The sequence below is a fragment of the Ciona intestinalis genome, chromosome 9 (genome assembly GCF_000224145.3).
Source record: "Ciona intestinalis chromosome 9, KH, whole genome shotgun sequence".
NCBI lineage: Eukaryota > Metazoa > Chordata > Ascidiacea > Phlebobranchia > Cionidae > Ciona > Ciona intestinalis.
In genome coordinates, this window is record NC_020174.2 from 6,145,891 (window position 1) to 6,164,889 (window position 18,999).

The 18,999-nt window shown below is 37.9% G+C and overlaps 3 protein-coding genes across 6 annotated transcripts in view; all 3 read left to right on the plus strand.

Moving 5' to 3' along the window:
- The window catches only part of LOC113474062, a 3,969-nt gene extending 761 nt beyond the window's left edge, over positions 1 to 3,208 (plus strand). The window contains exons 1-5 of one of the 3 annotated variants that reach the window (XM_026835979.1): positions 720 to 853; positions 1,494 to 1,571; positions 2,253 to 2,313; positions 2,380 to 2,457; positions 2,621 to 3,208. In XM_026835979.1, coding sequence (XP_026691780.1) covers positions 1,497 to 1,571; positions 2,253 to 2,313; positions 2,380 to 2,457; positions 2,621 to 2,952 — 546 coding nt within the window. In that variant the 5' untranslated portion in view covers positions 720 to 853; positions 1,494 to 1,496 and the 3' untranslated portion in view covers positions 2,953 to 3,208. Of the gene's footprint in view, positions 1 to 719; positions 854 to 1,492; positions 1,572 to 2,252; positions 2,314 to 2,379; positions 2,458 to 2,620 lie in introns of those variants that run through there. The other 2 variants (XM_026835980.1, XM_026835981.1) reach the window with 2 other exon arrangements.
- A 670-nt stretch (positions 3,209 to 3,878) lies between these two features.
- Positions 3,879 to 5,193, plus strand: LOC108949752. The gene is made up of 3 exons (XM_018813251.2): positions 3,879 to 3,957; positions 4,239 to 4,389; positions 4,882 to 5,193. Exons 1-3 carry the CDS (start codon positions 3,945 to 3,947, stop codon positions 5,153 to 5,155), a joined length of 438 nt encoding a protein of 145 aa, XP_018668796.2. The 5' UTR covers positions 3,879 to 3,944; the 3' UTR covers positions 5,156 to 5,193.
- A 1,475-nt stretch (positions 5,194 to 6,668) lies between these two features.
- On the plus strand, positions 6,669 to 18,034 carry LOC100178180 (prostaglandin E2 receptor EP4 subtype-like). 2 transcript variants are annotated; one of them, XM_026835974.1, is made up of 10 exons: positions 6,669 to 6,687; positions 7,169 to 7,446; positions 9,203 to 9,383; positions 9,971 to 10,143; positions 10,565 to 10,717; positions 12,163 to 12,303; positions 13,426 to 13,526; positions 15,292 to 15,403; positions 16,695 to 16,793; positions 17,482 to 18,034. In XM_026835974.1, the coding sequence occupies exons 2-10, from the start codon at positions 7,312 to 7,314 to the stop codon at positions 17,659 to 17,661; spliced, it is 1,275 nt and encodes a 424-aa protein (XP_026691775.1). In that variant the 5' UTR covers positions 6,669 to 6,687; positions 7,169 to 7,311; the 3' UTR covers positions 17,662 to 18,034. The 2 variants fall into 2 exon arrangements, with proteins under 2 accessions (XP_026691775.1, XP_026691776.1); XM_026835975.1 differs by lacking the exon at positions 6,669 to 6,687 and adding an exon at positions 6,948 to 7,090.
- The last annotated feature ends 965 nt before the right edge of the window (positions 18,035 to 18,999 follow it).

An 18,999-nucleotide genomic window follows, 5' to 3' on the forward strand; every position in this document is an offset into this window, starting at 1 on the left:
ATCCACGCTTTAAACCGCGTTGTGTGGTCTACAATATATTCGCTGTTTGGTTTCGCCCGGACAAGCAAGCACACGCCCTCATTAAATTTATATCCTCATAGAATCTTACTCGCAGAATGTTCTATTGCAAAACTCGCGTAGACTACAATACAATACAAACGCTCGTTAAGCAAGATTTTGTTTTAATTTGAAAGTTTTCTTTATTGGGCTAAATATAGAAGCCTTTAATTTGTTATTGTACCTTAGTCTTCGGTATGTTCGCCCTCCTTTTCGTTCTGAGTCTTCGCCTGCAACACGAATTCCTATCTGCTGCCCAAACGAAGGCAATCCTACTTTTAAAACTATTGTTTTTTGTAAACAAGTATTGATATAGTATTTGGAACGAGTGTTCGCTCATAGTAGCTTTAGTACCATTTGTGACGTCAAATAACAACTTTTAATTGATAATTTTTGCATTTTAGTACAGTATAATAACAGTACATTCAAGCTATAATATGTGATACGCTTAATTATTAAGCTTTTTTTGCGATACAAATATACAAAACCGATTTATCCGTCGTTACCAAATAAAATTTATAGTGATCAAGACACCCCAGGTCATATTTGCGTCCAGAAACCTCTAGTGTGAAAAATTCTCTTTCCGAGTTTAAAGGAAGCTCTGTAGTGGCTTAATAACTGTTCCAAGCATCCTGTTTCGCAAGCTTGCGTTATTGTGCGCGTCTAACTATTGGACTGTAGGATATATACGCTGGCGTGAGTTGTCTCGCTGTTTGTCAGTTACGCTCTGCGCTATAGTCAGTTTATATCAAACTAAGATATATAGTTACTTAGTTAGAACTGACTGCTTATTACGGTAAGTGCATTAACATTTTAACCTGACAAAAAAATCAAAAGTTACGTATCTAAGATATTTGTTGTTATTAGTTTAGGCAGCATTATCCACACTAAGTCGTTTAGATAAAATCAGTCCCGCGTTTCTGTTAGTACACCCATGTTATCGGTTTGTTAAGGTCGCATATAGACCAAAACTGTATAAAAATTGTTTCTTTCTAATTGTTTATTTGTTATAAGCCATAAATATGGTGCAGTCATATAGGATCTCTTCATTTCATATTCACAAAACGTTTCGCGCTGCTTTTATTCCTTCATTGATACCATATGTCGCGTTACCAGCAGATCATCAAAGCGAGCCACGCCAGTAGACTATAGACTAGAATGTGGAAAGGAGCATAATACGGATTCGGATAACTCGCCATGTGTAAACCAAGATAAAACAAAACTTGTTCAGTTTCAAAACAAACGTGATAAGCCATATGTGGAACATTCATTTTTATATATCGCTGAAAATGGTTTCAGTTTTTTAAACCGAAACTTGTAGAATGAAAATCGTATACATCATAAATGCGCTGTATTGTTTGTATTAAAACTAACCAGACAATTTGTACTTATGCGAAAAAATTTGTACGATTTAAATCAAATTTCAATGTTTTTAGGCAATGTACAAAAGTGGGACACCTGTCGTTCTGCTATTCGTTGTTGTTGCTGTTGTGCCGCTAATCGAGTGCTCAGGGGTAAGTTAAGTAAACTCATAAGTTACATAAGCGGTAACTTGTAAGCAGGCAAGAGGTGTATGGAACAGAACATCCGTGTTATAACGACTGTCGTTGCCTCGCCATGCGAGGATAATAAGTTAAATACGTGGTAACTTGTAAGCGGGCACGAGCTGTATGAAACTGAACACCTGTGTTGTAACGACTGTCGTTGCCCAGCTATGCAAGGATAAATAAGTTACATACGTGGTAACTTGTAAGCAGGCACGAGGTGTATAAAACTGAACACCCGTATTATAACGACTTTCGTTGCCCCACCATGCAAGGATAAATAAGTTACATACGTGGTAACTTGTAAGCAGGCACGAGGTGTATAAAACTGAACACCCGTATTATAACGACTTTCGTTGCCCCACCATGCAAGGATAAATAAGTTACATACGTGGTAACTTGTAAGCAGGCACGAGGTGTATAAAACTGAACACCCGTATTATAACGACTTTCGTTGCCCCACCATGCAAGGATAAATAAGTTACATACGTGGTAACTTGTAAGCGGACACGAGGTGTATGAAACAGAACACTCGTGTTGTAACGACTGCCGTTGCCCAGCTATGCAAGGATAAATAAGTTACAATAATTCAACCCAACTGATCTTATTTTAGTTAAGTTCTTAATCTCTTTGCTAACTATTTTACTTCAGGTTGAGCCAGTTACATGCACTTACTCATTGAAAGGGAAACATTTGCAGACAAAGTGTGAAGGTGCGATATTGTGTTAAGACTAAAACAAAAAAATGATTTTTACATGAGCCATTTTTCTATATCCAGAACATGCTGGTGCGTATTGCTGCGGGGAAAGAAACGCTCAATGTTGTTATAAAGAATTTCAACCTTACAGCAAATGGTGTAAGTATATAAAGACGTGCCCGCATTAAGCGGAAACACTTGCCGGCTTTTCTTTGAATGAAATAACATGATACAGTCTTCCTTTTCGTTCAGCTTATAATAACCAAGTATGCTAATCAGCAACTTGAATAACTAACATGTGCTGTATGCTGCCGTTTTCAAGGGTTTGCAGCGGCAATGGTATTCATAGCAGCACCGATCGTTCTGGGAGGTTTCTGTGATTCGGACGGATTCAGTTTCCCTTGCTGTTGTTTTGGTTTCGGGGGAGGACACGGGCACAGTCCTTTCGGAGGAGGCTCTTCTTCGTCGTCTTCTTCCTCTGGGGACTCAGATAGCGGAGACACGGAGCGGAGGGAGCGGAGGGAGCAGCGGCGGAAGCTTTTAGAAGATTTTTCTCAAAAACTTCGTTTATTTCCATCCGGACCTAAAATTGCTGTAATTTATTTTCAACTAACAATTCGGGCACACAACGTATGTCGTTGTGGTTATAAATAGTATATATGTTGCGAGCGGCATATATATGTAATGTTTGAACGCGAAAGGAGGTGTATGGTTTCGTGTTTAGTACAAAGACATTTTGTTTTGAAATCGTAAAACGAATTTTTTCCTGACTGCCGAACAAAATGCCATTTGTCTCGTCTTGAAGCACATAAAATCAATTTTCGCATATCGAAAGCACTGTTTTCCATTTACAAATGGTAAAGCGTTTTATTTTGCGGTCGCAAACACGTAAGCTTATACAAAGTGGAAATGGATAAGCTTTTCTATTTGTGGATAAATTATTTAATAACTTTGCCGCATTGCTACAAATAACCCGCATATATAGTATGACCCGGGAGAAAATATATTAAAAGTATATAGGGTATTTAATAGTTTGACTGTTGTCAGTAAATTAGCTACAGGCTGGGGTAAGACGGTTCATTTCCCTTTATCGTCCCATTTGGTGGTAAACAAAAAATATTTACGGAATTATAAAACCGTATCCTCATGCCTTTGAACGAGAGTTGTAAATTGTTAAATGTAAATAAACGATTCGAAAACATGGAATACTATGTAACGTTATAGTACCGTGGGGTAAGATGGGATACCGCTAGCACCTGAATCCCATATTTCCTGTTTGTGTTTTCAACAACCAACGCGCTTTTAAAGTCACGCGCGGAGCCTCGGTTTTATAATTCTGTATATATTCTTAATTTACCTCCTAAGGGACGAAAAAAACAGCACATAAAAACATGGCGTTTCATATACCCACCCTGTAATATGTCACAGCACACTTTAACGTTACAGGGTTCTGGCTTTGCGTTTCATTATTTGCACTGGTTGTAATTGTATCACTTATCTACACATTGTGTTGCTACTGGAGTTGTATCTTTCAATATTGCTGCTACAGACCACCGACCACCGTATATGGAAGCAGTGAATCCACAACTCCCACTGCAATATACGTAACGGCCCCAACCATCAGAAAATGTGGAGTTATTTCAAGCATGAAGAAAACAGGTGACGGCCGTATTGCTATACATTGCAAATTCTGGTTTGTAAAATTTTAAAGCTTTCTATAAAACATGGGAAATGCGTGAGTAGTTTTGCTTTTTTTTTTTCAAGTTTTAACCCAGAGGTATCTCAGGTGTATGCTAGAAAGTGTATGCTGCTACAGCGGTTGCAGTCACTTTTGTAAGCATAAATTACAGAAATAGAAGTTTTTTACTGAACAGTCAGCTAGTATGGCTTTTCCCAACTGCTAGCCGCTACCGTATACCTTTGTACATTTTATATTACAGGGGAAACATGCCGAAGTTGCTTGCCGTTCCATAAGAGATTTCTCGAGAATGTTCGAACGATTCTTAAAACTGAGTCTCAGAAGTCGGTCCCTTGGGACGATGAAGAAACAATGTTGATACCAGGTGGAAGTGGAAGAAGGACCATCGGAAGGTGGGTGGTTATATTTAATCATGGACTACTCGGTGTATTTTGTATTGGGTATATTAGGGTGGGGAAGACGGGACACCTTTCATTCTATTTTCTCGTCTTATTTTGTAGTAAACAAAGAACATTCAAAGAATTATGAAACCGTGTTCTCACGACTCACATGCACCGTTGTTAATTGTTTAAAACACGATCAGGATTTTTAAATATTACATACTAAAAGTCTCCCATCTTTCCCCACCCCCATATACATTGTACTGCGGGTAGGCCATGGATTAATATGAATGAATGTAGCTTATTTATCCTCGTGTGGCGGGCAATGATAGTCGTAGATAACGGGGAAATGTTTTCGTTCTCTTTTCTCTTACTATTCAGTAATAAACAAAAAATGTTGACAAAATTATAGAACCGTGTCCAAACGACCTAAAAAACGTTGTTGATTGTTTAAACACGATCAGGAAATGTAGGATATAGGCGCTAACGGTATATTGTCTGTAGGCCACTGCACTGGGTGGGGAACTCCCCGAAGTGCGAACAGGACGAAGAAAGGGAGTTAGAAACTGTAAGCATCAGTGACATCACAGCTTGCGAAGACGAGCAAACTAACCGTTCCAATGCATTCGGAAACAACCGTCAAGACAGTGAACAATCCGCTGACGATAGTACCAAAAGTTACCAGGGCAGAGGAAGTTCTTCTATCTCAGTTATATCAGTCTATATCTTGTCCGTCTGTATTCCTTCGATGATACTAAATCAAGAAATGCATCTCTAGACTCGAATATCGATAATAACCTACAGGAATCTGACAGTGTTCGATCCGCTAGGTTGCACACGAGAGGCGCGAGGAGGTCTGAACACGCGCCTGTTGTTTCACGTCACAGTTCCGAGGGCAATCGAGAATTCGAGGACATACCCGAAGCAGAGTCAGACAATGGCGACATAAAAACTGAGAGTAAGAATGAGGAGTTAGCGGCTAAAACGGTCGGCTTGAAGGACGTCTAACTCAAACAGTTGTAATAATATGTATAAGGACGATTTGTTTTAGATTCTCACTGTATCCAACCAGTTTACGCAGTGTAATTTTACATTAGGTACATTTATTAATAACCGGTTTGGATTTATTCACTGTACAGATATTTGTAAACAGTTTCACTTTTAACGTCGCATAATTGCACCAGTAAACAATTATAATACACTATGTTTGCGCACTATTTATACGGTGATTATTTTAATAGCGGTGGATTATGAATGCCGCTCTCCGTTTGCCGTGTTCGTTTTGAATTCCAATGAACAAAGGCTGGGAGTGCGGCGCGGCGTATTCAGACACTAACAAAACAAACAACAAATTCGCGCTCATGGCACCGAAGGTAATCATTGCTTCATCGACGCTTGTATGATTGGAACGCCCACAGCCTGCAGTTAATAACAAAATGCCCGCCTTTCTAAATTGCAGAGCCGTCGTCCGGAACGTGAGGTGTTGATTCTGCCCGAATGCGCCCGCCTGTTCTTACAAGGGATTTTTCGCAAACTTCCAAGTAAAAAGGCCGTTTTTAAACGGTCGATTTTAATCTGTTTTATACAAGTGTCGGAACGTATAGGCCATTTGTCATGCTAAAGATGGGGAGGGCGCATTTAGTTATGGACCGTATCGTTCGTGTCTAGGGAGTTACTCACTACATAATAAACAGATTTTCTTCCAAAATTACGTCTACTGAGTACAGAGATAACCTTGTTTACCGAAAAGTGATTGTAATTTTTCCATTAAACTCGCGTTAGTGGTGCGATAATGCGTATACAGATGTATACGACAACAGGCCAATTTTCCGAAGAATAGACGAGCCGTGTAGAATAACCGTAGCCTTTAAGTCCCATGCGTGTGCCGGGATTCGTTTATACGCAGACGACTAAATATGTCGATAGTAATTTTAGGTGAACAGGACAATAGTGACAGCTGGGTAACGCCTTGATGAATTGACCGAACCAAACGGTTGTTGTAATATCGAGTTTTCGTTCACCAGCAAACCACAGGTGTATAGAGTTATCGCAAATATGCAGATCGTTTAAATTGTTATTTTTGGCTATTGCTTTATACGTGGTACAGTTTAATATTTTCGTTTAACGTTACGCTAATTTAATAAGATTTCTTTAGGCTAGAGTATAATTTTATTTTTAAATTTTCGTTGTTGCGCCGAATCTATTTTAGCATTATGAGAAATGCTTTTTGCAGGCAACTGGTTTGTTTGCGGTGTTTTGAATTTCCGCATTTGGGTAGCATGAGAGGGCCAAAGACAAAACTAACGTCAGGTTTCGTATTGTTTAATCTTATGTGGTGAATGCTGTGGTATTTCTATACAATTGTTGTATTCGCTTATTCATTTCTCTTTATCCGTCAATTGTATTTAAATCTAACTGCATTAGCTGCAATTGTCATATTATTTTTTATTGTTATAGTAGGGTGGGGTAAGAGGGGACACCTTTTCGTTCTATTTTCTCTTCTCCTTAAGTAGTAATCAAATAAATTTTACAGAATTAAATACCAGTAGCCTTGCGACCCGCGACTCTAAGAAAGTTGTTAAGAGTTTAAAAAACGATCAAGAAATTTGGGATTTAAAATTGGAATTTAGGAAATTTAAGGTTTAAGTGCTAAATCCCATTTTACCCCACAGAACTATATATAAATATACAAAGCGTTTGATCGCGAACAAAGGTAGGTGATTACATACATGGTTTTCACGCACCGCTGGGCGTTAAATACGTGGTGTAAATGGACTTCCTTTCATTACAGACATCACCACAACATAGCGAATGACTGTGAAACTGTATCCTGGATTACTCATAGCTTAACAAGGATCTACATTTGACTTCCTTTAATACAAAGTTACTTTAACACTTCCCTGAGCGCTTGTGTTGTGAAGCTAACAAGGCAGCATGGCTGATGACGTCACTGATTTAAAAAGTTCTGGATTCGAAACAACAACGACGACGATGGTTTGGAATTCGACTGATATTGAAAACATGGGGAATATAAACGTTGGCTGTCAGTTGAAACTTGGCACTACAAAGGTAATTCGAGATTTTAAGTAAAACTTACCTGAAATTAAATCATAATATTTATTCGTAAAACTGTATGAAGCTTAAAATAGTATAATAGAGTGGGGGAAGATGGGACACATTTTCATTCTATCTTCTCGTCCCAGTTGGTAGTAAACAAAAAATATTCAAAGAAATATAAAACTGTATCCCTCGACTCCCACAGACCGTTGTTAATTATTTAAAACATGATCAGAATATTTGGATATTATTTGCTAAATGTGTCCCGTTTCCCCCACCTTACTATACTAAATGTTTTTTTGCAATTTAAATCTGATTGGTATAATTTAAAAATAAATATTATGATTTAATTTCAGTCAAAAAAATAAAACTAAAAACAAGAATTAAATAAGCAAGTCTGTACCAAACTTTGAGTGTAGCTTTAATTTTGTCATTACAAAATTGTTGGTTCAGTTTTAACAAAAAAAATCTGGTAAATTTTGAAAGATATTTTTAGAAATTCGTGTTGTGTTTTTTAGTTCATTATTTCCGCTACACAACGTTTTTGTCTTGATCACGTTCGTGTAATTTGAAACAGCTTAACGTGTGTGATGTGATACACGCGGTTCAAGGTGTTTGGTACAAATCGGTGCGTAACGATTCTTTTGACCGGGGAAGAATGCAACAATTACACTGTGTATATAACTGTCTTACACCCTAGCACCCATAAAATCCAGTTGTGTACATTTAAATACAAAAACTAAAATATCGGAAGATTTTGAAACATTAAAGTAGGTTGGGTAAGATTGTCCATATTTTCATTCTTTCTATATCGTCCTATTTGGTAGAAAACATAGAACATTTACGCAAACGCATATTCGTATACTCATAACTGTATAAGAGCGCTGTTAATTATTGAAAATGCGATTGGAAAATATTGAATATTATGTGATAACGGAATCTCTTGCACTAGAATGAATAAACAAATCTGGTAAATGGTTTTAACTGGATTACTGATGGATGCGTTGTAAAGTGCCGTGTGTATGTATAGTAGGATGGGGGGAGATGGGACACATTTTCATTCTATTTTCTCGTATATTTTGGTAGTAAACAGAAAACATTCAAGGAATTATAAAACCTTGTTTTCGCGACTTTCATAGACCATTGTTAATTGTTTAAAATACGATCAGGGTATTTATATATTTCGTGCTAAAGGTGTCCCATCTTCCCCCACCCTACTATACTGTTATAAATACATTCCATATTCAATAAGTGACAGGAATGCTATGACACCTAATTTATCACATCCACTACATTTCGGTAAATATGTCTATTTTTAGCTCATTATCGATCCGCATGATTCGGCATTTCAATTTGAATCAGATTCGAATTTATTTGTCACTTTCAAATTCCGTAATAACATAAATTGTATTTATCATTTCGAATACGATAACGAAGATCAATTTCATTAAAACAACGAAGAGAAGGGAATTGCAGCAAAACGACAGTCGTTAAAACACACTAGTGTCAAAACTACTCTAATAAAAGGCCGGCCGTTATTTAAACCCCCCATATTACCTATACCCCAATACTTGTAGCAAACATAAAATCAAGTGGCATTTCAACTGTTTCCTCTGACATTTTATGCTAAATTGTCGCAAAAAGGGACTTCTGTGAAGCAGTACCATACAACGATAGTCTGCGATACAAATCACTCGCTACCTTCATTGGGCCGTAATGTTTGGTGAACCAGAGTGTTTCGATAACGTTAATTATGTTCTTGTTACAGAGCGCGGTCGTTGTGCCAATGACAACTTTTGCTTTGGGTGTCATGAGCAACTCATTAGCGATTGTTACTCTGCTTTGTTTTTTGTTCCGAGCGCCAAAGAAGCGTGACGAAGTGACGTCACACCAGTCGAATACGTCACGAGGGGCTCAACAGCATCTAATGGTCCCCAGTAATACCGAGGGTAAGTTATTGCTTTGCATACATCTTCATATTACCAGAATTTATTCAAACATCAAGTGATATACCTACTAATAATAACCGTAACTGGTTACTTCGCGGGTACGAGGTGTATGAAACAGAACATCCTTATTATAATGACTGTAGTTGCCCGCCATGTGAGGATAAATAAGTCACATTTATTCGTTCATTCAGTACGGTGCTGCATTTAGAAATGTCAATTGTCACGCGAAATCAAATTTCGACTTTGAACAGTAACCCCAAGTCCTTGACGTCAGTATTGTATTTATATATATTGTCGTTTCAGTGACACCCGTTGTGCTTGGTCTGGCACATTGTACCAAATATACAGAAAAAACACGTGAACAAAATCGAGTTATAACAAAACATCGTTTCTTCTCAGTCGTGTGGTTATATGATGTAGCGCTTAATATTTATCCCAACAAGTACAACGGCTCAAAAGATTATTAACAAAGGCAAACCGTTGGCCTTAAAAATATAATTTTCGTTTTTTAGCGTTCTTTATGTTTTTTTTTTTTTTTCTAGAAAATATTCTCTAAAAAAATTTAATTTCCGCTTTTTGTCGAGCAGCGAGAAGACATTCGACTCCGGTCCACGGAGCTACTGTTAAAAGGAAGTCTAGGAAAGTCAAGTTTGGTCCTTTCCACACCCTTGTGCTTACACTAGCCGTACTGGATCTTGCCGGCACTCTGTTCACATCACCGATCACTTTTATCTTGTACTTCAACGAATCACATATCCTCGTAAGCGGTTGTGTGGAACTTAATTTAAATCTGTAATCAGATAAGCGGGCACTTTATCTCAGTGTGTTTTGACGTAAGGCTGCTGGGAGTCAGGTTAGGAAAAAAGACCCAACTGCATTAATAATGTACTGGCAGAAATCAAACACGTACATATATATATACTATATTGTGCTGTAAGATGATACCACGAGCAACTAAATCCCATATTTCCTGAACGTATTTTAAACCATCAACAATGCTATTTTAGAGTCGTGAGGATACTGTTATATAATTGTCTAAGCATTCTTTGTTTATTACCAAATGGGACGAGAATAGTGAATAAAAACACGTCCCATATTACCCCAGCCTACTTTACTTTGTATATCAAGTTTTTCCATTTACTTTATAAACGTAAACTATTATCATTACAATTCCTTTACAGTGTCAGGGAGGGACACCGCTATGTAACTACAGCGCGTTCGCCATGATGTTCTTTGGCTTCACTACAATGGCGATGGTAATGACGATGTCGATTGAACGGCTGATGAGCATCAGACACGCTTATTACTACCATAGGAAAGCTACAGCTACAAAGGTGAACCGACATTTCGCTGGCTAATGCATAGTAAGGTGGGAAGATGGGACAACTTTTCGTTATATTTTCTCATCCCGTTTAATTGGTAGTAAACAAAGAACATACAAAGAGTTATAGAACCGTATCCTCACAGCTCCCAAAGACCATTGTTAATTGTCATTTGGGTGTATGTGCTAAACGTGTCCATCTTACCCCACCCTACTGTATTAATACCTATAGTCCACCTTTTTTCCAAGGACACGCAGTATAATGTTGCCCCCAGTAAATATTACACGTAGCATTTATGCATCTCTTCAAATACAATAACGAAAGACAAATTAATTAACACAGAAAAGATAAATCAAAGTATTTTTAGCAGCAAAACGACAGTCGTTAATAACACGATACTAAAAACCTCTTGAGTAAAAATTTTAAACAAAAGCATGAACCTAAACCCGCAATACAATATAACTTAACTAATATTAAGTTGTATTCATGTAAAATTAAGATGTAATTGGAAAAAAGTGACATGACCCATACATTTTGTATGTGAAATGCTTTTTGGCGTTTATAAATTAATTAAAACAATACGTCCTGACAACTGCTAAAGCCCTTAAAGATCCAAACGGTTATAAATCCGCTTATATAGGTTTTACATTACAATGGCGAGGCTTACACAACGAATTTCATCAGCGACAATACTTGTTACAAAAATGCGACAAACAATATTTTGCGCAAATTGACCCCTTTTGTTTATTGTGGTGTCGTAGCTTTATTATATTATAATCCCCCCAGCCATTCGCGTTAATCCTATTCGGCGCTGCGATTCTTTATAGAGTTATAAAAAACAGAGCTTGTGTTTAAAATCTTTGCGTTTTTCAGTTTGTTTTGAGTTACTGAAAGGGTGCGTTAACGGTAATCGTGGAACATTTTCAGGGCCATATTAGGCCGTCACTAACTTGTTTATCCTCTCAAACTTATTGTGGCACGAAATATATTGTCAGCGAACGGGTTGCCACACTTCCCATCTGACGTATGTGTCATTATAAGACGCCAATTTTCTGTAGCAACCGAATCAAAATGAAACGCCATGTTTTGGGTCACGGTAATGGCAAGCGTCTTTTTCAACCGTGCATACGGGTTCGTTTATAAGTGCCTGTTCGGGTGGGGCGGCAAATTAGCCAATTTTCTTCGCAAATTTCGACGCCTACATAATGCGTGTTATGTTTACCAACAAGCATAAACACTTGCAGGCGAGCACTTATACCCATCCAGCTAGAATGTAGAAGTTTAAAATTTTCTTTTAAACGGTTATTTTCATAATGGCAATATTCTGCAATGTTTTGGTCAACAAAAAAAACGTTTTTAAAGAAGCGTTATCACCTTTAAGCATGACCGCTGTACCGTATCAAATCAATTCGCAATATTTCGAACATATTTACAGTATTTAACCCTTTCAAAAACAGGCGCTGCTGGTGGTCCTTGCAATTTTCATTTTCTCAGCTCTACTTTGCGCGATGCCAACTCTAGGCTTTGGTAAAGTTCGACCAATGTTCCCATACTCTTGGTGTTTTGCCGACTGGAACGCCCAAGCGCCAAAAGACAAGGTACAGATATTTGTTTTCATGACACGCATCGGATAATGGATTGGCATACATTCAACGGGTCACTGGAGATATTTTCGTGTTCAATTGCCCGTTTCACCAACCATAGGCGGAAAGGCCATCATAACCTTTTCGTTGCCTAAATTGGCTTTTTATTGGCCGGAATTGATTTTAGGTTGACCGGCTATCGTATTCGTGTTTAACAGCGTAAACTAAACAAGTCCTTTATTCCTCCCACACCAGCAGGTGCAAATTATGACCAAATTTCCCAAAAAGAAACAGTTTGAAATATTGCACCTATATATCACAACGCTACTAAGAATATGCGAGTATGGTTTAGTATTTGTTTTTTAAAATAGGTTGGAAAATATCTGATGTTTTTATTAAATACGAATACGTTATTACTTCGCAATTTTGGTGCTACTGTCGCATGATATATAGTAGGTTGGGGGAAGACGGTACACCTTTACCTCATAACTTCAAAATATTTTGTTCGTGTTTTAAACAATTAACCACGGTCTATGGGGGTTGTAAGGATATGGTTTTATAATTCTTTGAGTTTTTTTGTTTACTACCAAATCGGGCAAAAAATTTAGAACGAAAAGGTGTGTTCCGCTTCTCCGTCTTCCCCCCATTCTACTTTATAGTTTCATTACGTCTCCATTATATATTGTAATTTGAGTCCTGAACATGTTATAAAGCAACTACTAAAAATCAATACAAAGATAGCTTGAGCTGTGTGCCGCACTTTAAGCGTAACCTACATCTCCCGTTGCATAATTCAAACGTTCATCTTCGCCGGCACGAACATAGTCCATGTCATGTTGAAAGCTATTCGCGCGACGCTCGATTTGCGTCATTCGGCTTTCAGTGACTGAAACCATACACGCCCGTCCCATTGACTACACAATATAAAATTGGCCGGTTGCTGTGTTCTTTATAAACAGATACACAAAACAGATAATGGCCCAAACAACCCAATGATACGATACAGTGGGAGAAATGGACGTTTTTATATAAATTGTATATAGAATCAAGGATCACACCATTTGGTAAACAATAGATTTGACGCAATTTTGACGCACAGACGCCGTCCTTTTGTTTAACATATGATTAATATTTCAGGCTTTTAATTTTCTATACGTCAGTCTCGGCGTAACAATGCTATTTGTGACGCTCGTCTGTAATGCCAGAGTGATAAAAGGTCTCGTGGAAATGAAGAAAAGGTAAGTGACATTATATATGACAGGGTGGGGTAAGATGGGACGGGCTACTATTCATTTTTCTTGTCCCATTCATGAGTAAACAAGTTTAAAGAAATATAAAAATCCTCACGACCCCCACATACCGTTGTTAATTTGGACATTATGTGCTGTAGATGTCCCATTTTACCCTGCAGTTCTATACTTAAAGTTAAACATTATATCATTATATAACAGCTTATGTAATTGCAGCTTCTCTGCGAACAGTTTGAACTCAAACCACTTAATTTAAATTGATTTCGGTTCATTACGGTTCGGTCATTATAATCCACGACCCTTAATAATCAGTTTGTCACTTTTAACATTGCAACTAAACGGACGAGAAGCGCTTGTTAAACCAAGATGTAAATTTCTGCTCACTGCTGCCAAGTTTTTGCAGCGAATGCATAATATATGCTGGATCGCGTGAAGTTCTAATCATTATTTAATGGATATTATGGCGTTATGAATAATTGAGCACGTCGAAATTTCACCGAAGATTTTCTTAAACAATTACTCGTAAAAAAATCGCTCGCAAAAAAAGCAAACCGGAACATAAAACTATTTTGTATATTGTGGGGTAAGATGGGATATCGTTAGCAGCAAAAATTAAGACTTTCTGATCGAGTTTTGGACAGTTAACAACGTTCTTTTAAAGTCGCGGGAATACGGCCACATAATTCTGTAAGTATTTTTTGTTTACTACCGAATGGGACGCAAAAAAGGAATAAAAACATTTTCTATCTTACTCCAGCCCTACCATCCACCAAAACAAAACGTTTATAATAACGACTTACCCCACGTAGACGTTAATATTTACTTCAAGTGTGGTTTACCGCTATACTTCTAAAATCTGTGTCGTTTTCCTAATTCAGAGAAATTAAAACGCTATGTTATGTCCTTGGTTGTTGTGGTTTAGCCATACATTGCTGGCGTATTGTTGTTATAATACCACACGTTCACGCAACCACACGCACTAAGTTTGGACCATCAGTACTGTGTGGGAAGATGGGACACCTTTAGCACATAATATCCAGTTATCCTGATCGTGTTTTAAACAATTAAAACCGGTCTATGGTATAGTCCTGAGGATACGGTTTTATATTTCTTTGAATATTCTTTGTTTGTTACCAAATGGGACGAAAATGGAATAGAAATGTGTCCCATCTTGCCCCACCTTACTATATTACAGTTAATGTAACATCGTTATGCTGAAGGACCGAAGCATATTCTCCTGCATAATAAACCCGCGGGAATAACACCTCGCTCCACCCCGTTATATCAAAAGCAATTCTTTGTGAAAGTAAAGTCAAGTTTGCCGCCGTAAATTGAATTACTTCACAGCCACCGTCACAGCGGTCGAACCTAAACGCAATGTGGTAAAATTAGTTGCTCTCCTGGGATTAGCTTTCCTGTGTGTGGGTCGCATAAGGCCAGTCGTTTGGAACAAACGCAATGTTATGTTTTGGCCAATATATATGACTGACAGCCCATATGATACCATTTCTATTTCACACGTTTCAGTTTAAAAACTAAAACCATGATCAGTGATGGCAGAGGTTTCATTTTTTTAATAAACGTGCGTAAAATAAGTTTCTGGCATCACTGAGAGATGGTTTCAGTTTTTAAGCAGAAACGTTTGAAATAAAAATCACATCATACATACGTGCTACCATGTTTGTATTCAAACTGACCGGAAAACCCGTGTTTGGTGCTTCAAAATGTGGGAGTAATGTCATTTTCTTTGCAGCTCCAAATGGAATCGTAAATCACGTCGCAGGACTGTGAGTCGTGAAACGCAGATGATCATACAGTTGCTTGTTATAACACTGATATTCGTAGTCTGTTGGTTGCCACTAATGGTGAGTACCACATACTTTTCGTTGCGTTTGTTTTAGCAGTCACAGCTTATAGTAGGATGGGGTAAGATAGGTGGGGTAAGATGGGATATGACTTTATTTTCTCTTCGTCCCATTAGGTGGTAAACAAAGAATATTTAGAGAATTATAAAACCGGAATCCTGCGACTCTAAAATAATTGTTAAATGTTTAAAACACGATTATATAACATGGAATTTATGTGCTAATGATATCCCAGCTTACCTCATAGTGCTATACATTTATGTATGTGATACTCCATAAACCAACAGTTTCCCCGTACATGAAACAAATTTGATACATTATGTTCTTTTTTCTTTTTACCATGCGAACCCCTAATACGACCCCCACAATAATGTCCCCCTATATTTCGATTTAAATAACCATTTTTTCAAGTCAACAATACGCATCTGCTCCAAACGTCATATAGCTAAATGCCTATGAGTTCAGCGTAATTTAAACCGGGCATATTCATGAAGCAATCAAACGGTTCCGTGATTCTGAACGACTCCGAAAACGTAAATCCGCAAAAAAACATCAATTTCAAAAATTTGCGGTCAAAATGTCACGTATCTGACCCCTGCTATAAGCTGTAGCGGAACCATAATTATTCTTCGAAGCCATGACGATGTATAGAGTGCGCTACGTCGTCCGTGTTTTCTCTGAGCGAAATTTAAACGTCGGGCATGTTTTTTTACACGCGGCAGGTCATGGGACTTGTATTCTTACTTTAATAGCGTCGTGACAGCGTTAAGCCGCAACGATAATCCGATCTTATTCGTGTTTCGCGGCCCAATATTCCAGGAAATGCCTATACGCACTCAAAATATACATGTAATATTTTACAAAATGTTATGCAGCCTAAGGGTATAGACACATAGAAATACATAACATGACTGATTTAAATTAAGAGACCGCAATACATTTCTCTTGCATCCGGTTACATTTGCGTTTCAATAGACGTTGACAGATAGAATCAGATTCATAAACATTGCTGTCAAACCACAATAACTGTGTACAGCAACATACAAAGCTATATAAAGCTATAAAGACATGTGTTATGTTTAGTTTAAATAGACGATCCTAATCTCATAGGTAAACAAGTTACGGTCACATACAATACACGTCAGCAATATGACATGCCATATAATCTATATACCCACGCGTATATTATGGGAGATTGTACCTTTGTGTGCAATCTTACATATACAATGGAAATCCCTTAACAGCCACTGTTCTACATACATGGATTTCAGAGATTTTGTTTTCTTTTCAGTTCCGCATATTTTTCAATCAGCTTGGGATTAACCTTTCTAGTAAAAGGGATCTAGTGGCGATTTGGCTTGTTGCTGTTAACCCTATACTTGATCCGTGGGTAGGTATTTGAATTACTTTGTATGTATTTACCTAGTTTGTAATGTGCCAACTTTGGCCTAAATCACAGGTCCCATGGCGTGCCCCGCCAAATAAGGGCTTCACCCTTACAAAATATGAATGCAGAAATTGTATGTGTTGAGTCAGTTTTAACTCTTCGAGGACAGGTATTCAAATATGCATTCTGAAACAGGTGTTCACAAAATTGTTTATAACTTTACTTATAGTTGGTTCTAGAAAGCTTGCCAAGTTAGCTTTATTTAAAAGAAGAATAATTTACAACGTTTGAAAATATCAATATGGCATTTAAACTTTATTATTAAAGCAAATTAATAATTTGTATGAACTTTTGGTTTATCATACCCGATGCTATGTTATGGGGCGGACACTTTTGTCGCTTAAACACCGTGACAAAATTTTTCGCACGATGTACCGAAGCGACCACAAGCAGAAAATGTTTGACAAGCATGGACGACCGTAACCACTGTCACGCTTCTGTCTATGCCCTCAACACAACGGTATCGATTTTGCGTGACCAGTTTGATGGAAAAGAGTTGTGTCTTATATTAATATAAGCTCTGTCCGTCCATTATATTGTTTTCACTCGTTAGTGGTCATTCGAGATTCTTTTTAGCAAACTTTTAAAAATCGAAGTATCTGTAAATTTAATTTCTAACTTTTTTCTTCAGGTTTATATTCTGTTCCGAAAGTCAGTCGCTCGATGCGTTCTTCGACTTGCCAAAACCATTGTGTGTTTCGAATACAGGGACTGGTGCCTTAAAATTTCGCCCGCGCGGTGGCGCAAAGACGAGGTCGAGACAATAACTGTTGCGGGGAAAGAATTTGAATTGAAAGATTTTAACATCTAGTCTTGGCCTACGCAACGTATCGAGTTGGTCATGCTGTAGTGCAAGACTGTCTAAACTGGCCCATGTTTACACTGTGACGTTTTATTATATTTGTTCCTGCGAATTGCAATAGCGCAGTTTTTATTTTATTTTTGAGTTTATTTTAATTTTCGTTTATTAATAACGTTAACATGGTCGGCCAAGCAGCATTATAAAGATTACTACCATCATGGGCGTATATTTTCGCGTCAGTATTTTCACGGACGGTACTTCGTCCCTGTTAAGTTCAATTTGATGTTACTTTTTGCACAACATGCTTCGCCCCATCCATACGTTATTGCAGATTAAAATAAATAATGCATGCGCATAGTATGTCGCTGCAACGAAGGTTCAATGCCAAGCCTTTTTTCGACGTTTAACAGCATCGATATAAAGTGTTTAGGTGTAATCACGCCTTTCAGTAAACAGTAGGCCTGCTTACAGGAGTTGCGTTTCCAAAAACATTGCTTTTGTTCGCTGGACAAATAATTCTGGAAGCAATTTTTAGCCAAAAGTGTGTTTTGTGTTATTTAAACGAAAGTATGGAAGAGTCCACGATTTTGTGTGTCACTCATTCCAAAGAAGGAGCGTTTGACCGCTTTATGATTTATGTAATAGAAACGGTATGCTGCAAAACTTAAAAATACAACAATATATGCTCAATGCTGCTGTCTAACGGCCGGATAAATTTAAGTATTCAAACAACACACAAAATGACGCATGGACTTTTCACCATGCAATGGTAAATCGATTATAAGATTACAGTTTCATTGAAATTCTGTTTCACCTTCATGTTAATCAGACATAAACCCCTTCACTAACTTGGCGATATAAATTTTACTGTGACATTATAGGTGCTTCCCCTGTATTAGGTGATTCCCCATTTTCTTTCAGTTTCAGAAAGAAAGGAAAAGACGGGTCCTACTAAAACACGCCCGGCGGGGCCCGGTGGGGCCCGGTGGAAAAAAATATACTAAAACACGCCCGGTGCGGGGCCCGGTGGGGCCCGGTGGGACCCGGTGAGGACCCGGTGTTACGAGTCATACTAAAACACGCCCGGTGGGGGGTCCGGTGAGTATTTCTTGAAAGGGGAGCTTTCCCTATGCAAGAGCCACCAAAATGCGTGTGTGAAACAGAACTTGTGAAAAAATTGGAAGATATTGTCTGTCTTCAAAGCATAAAGATGGCAATTTTCGGTGATAGAAATTACATTCTTGCTCCGCACGTCATCGCTGAAACAAAATGTGCATAGGAAATAAAACATGATGATGAAAATGGACACGTAATTCGCAAGTCCTTTAATTATCGCTCTGCTAAAAC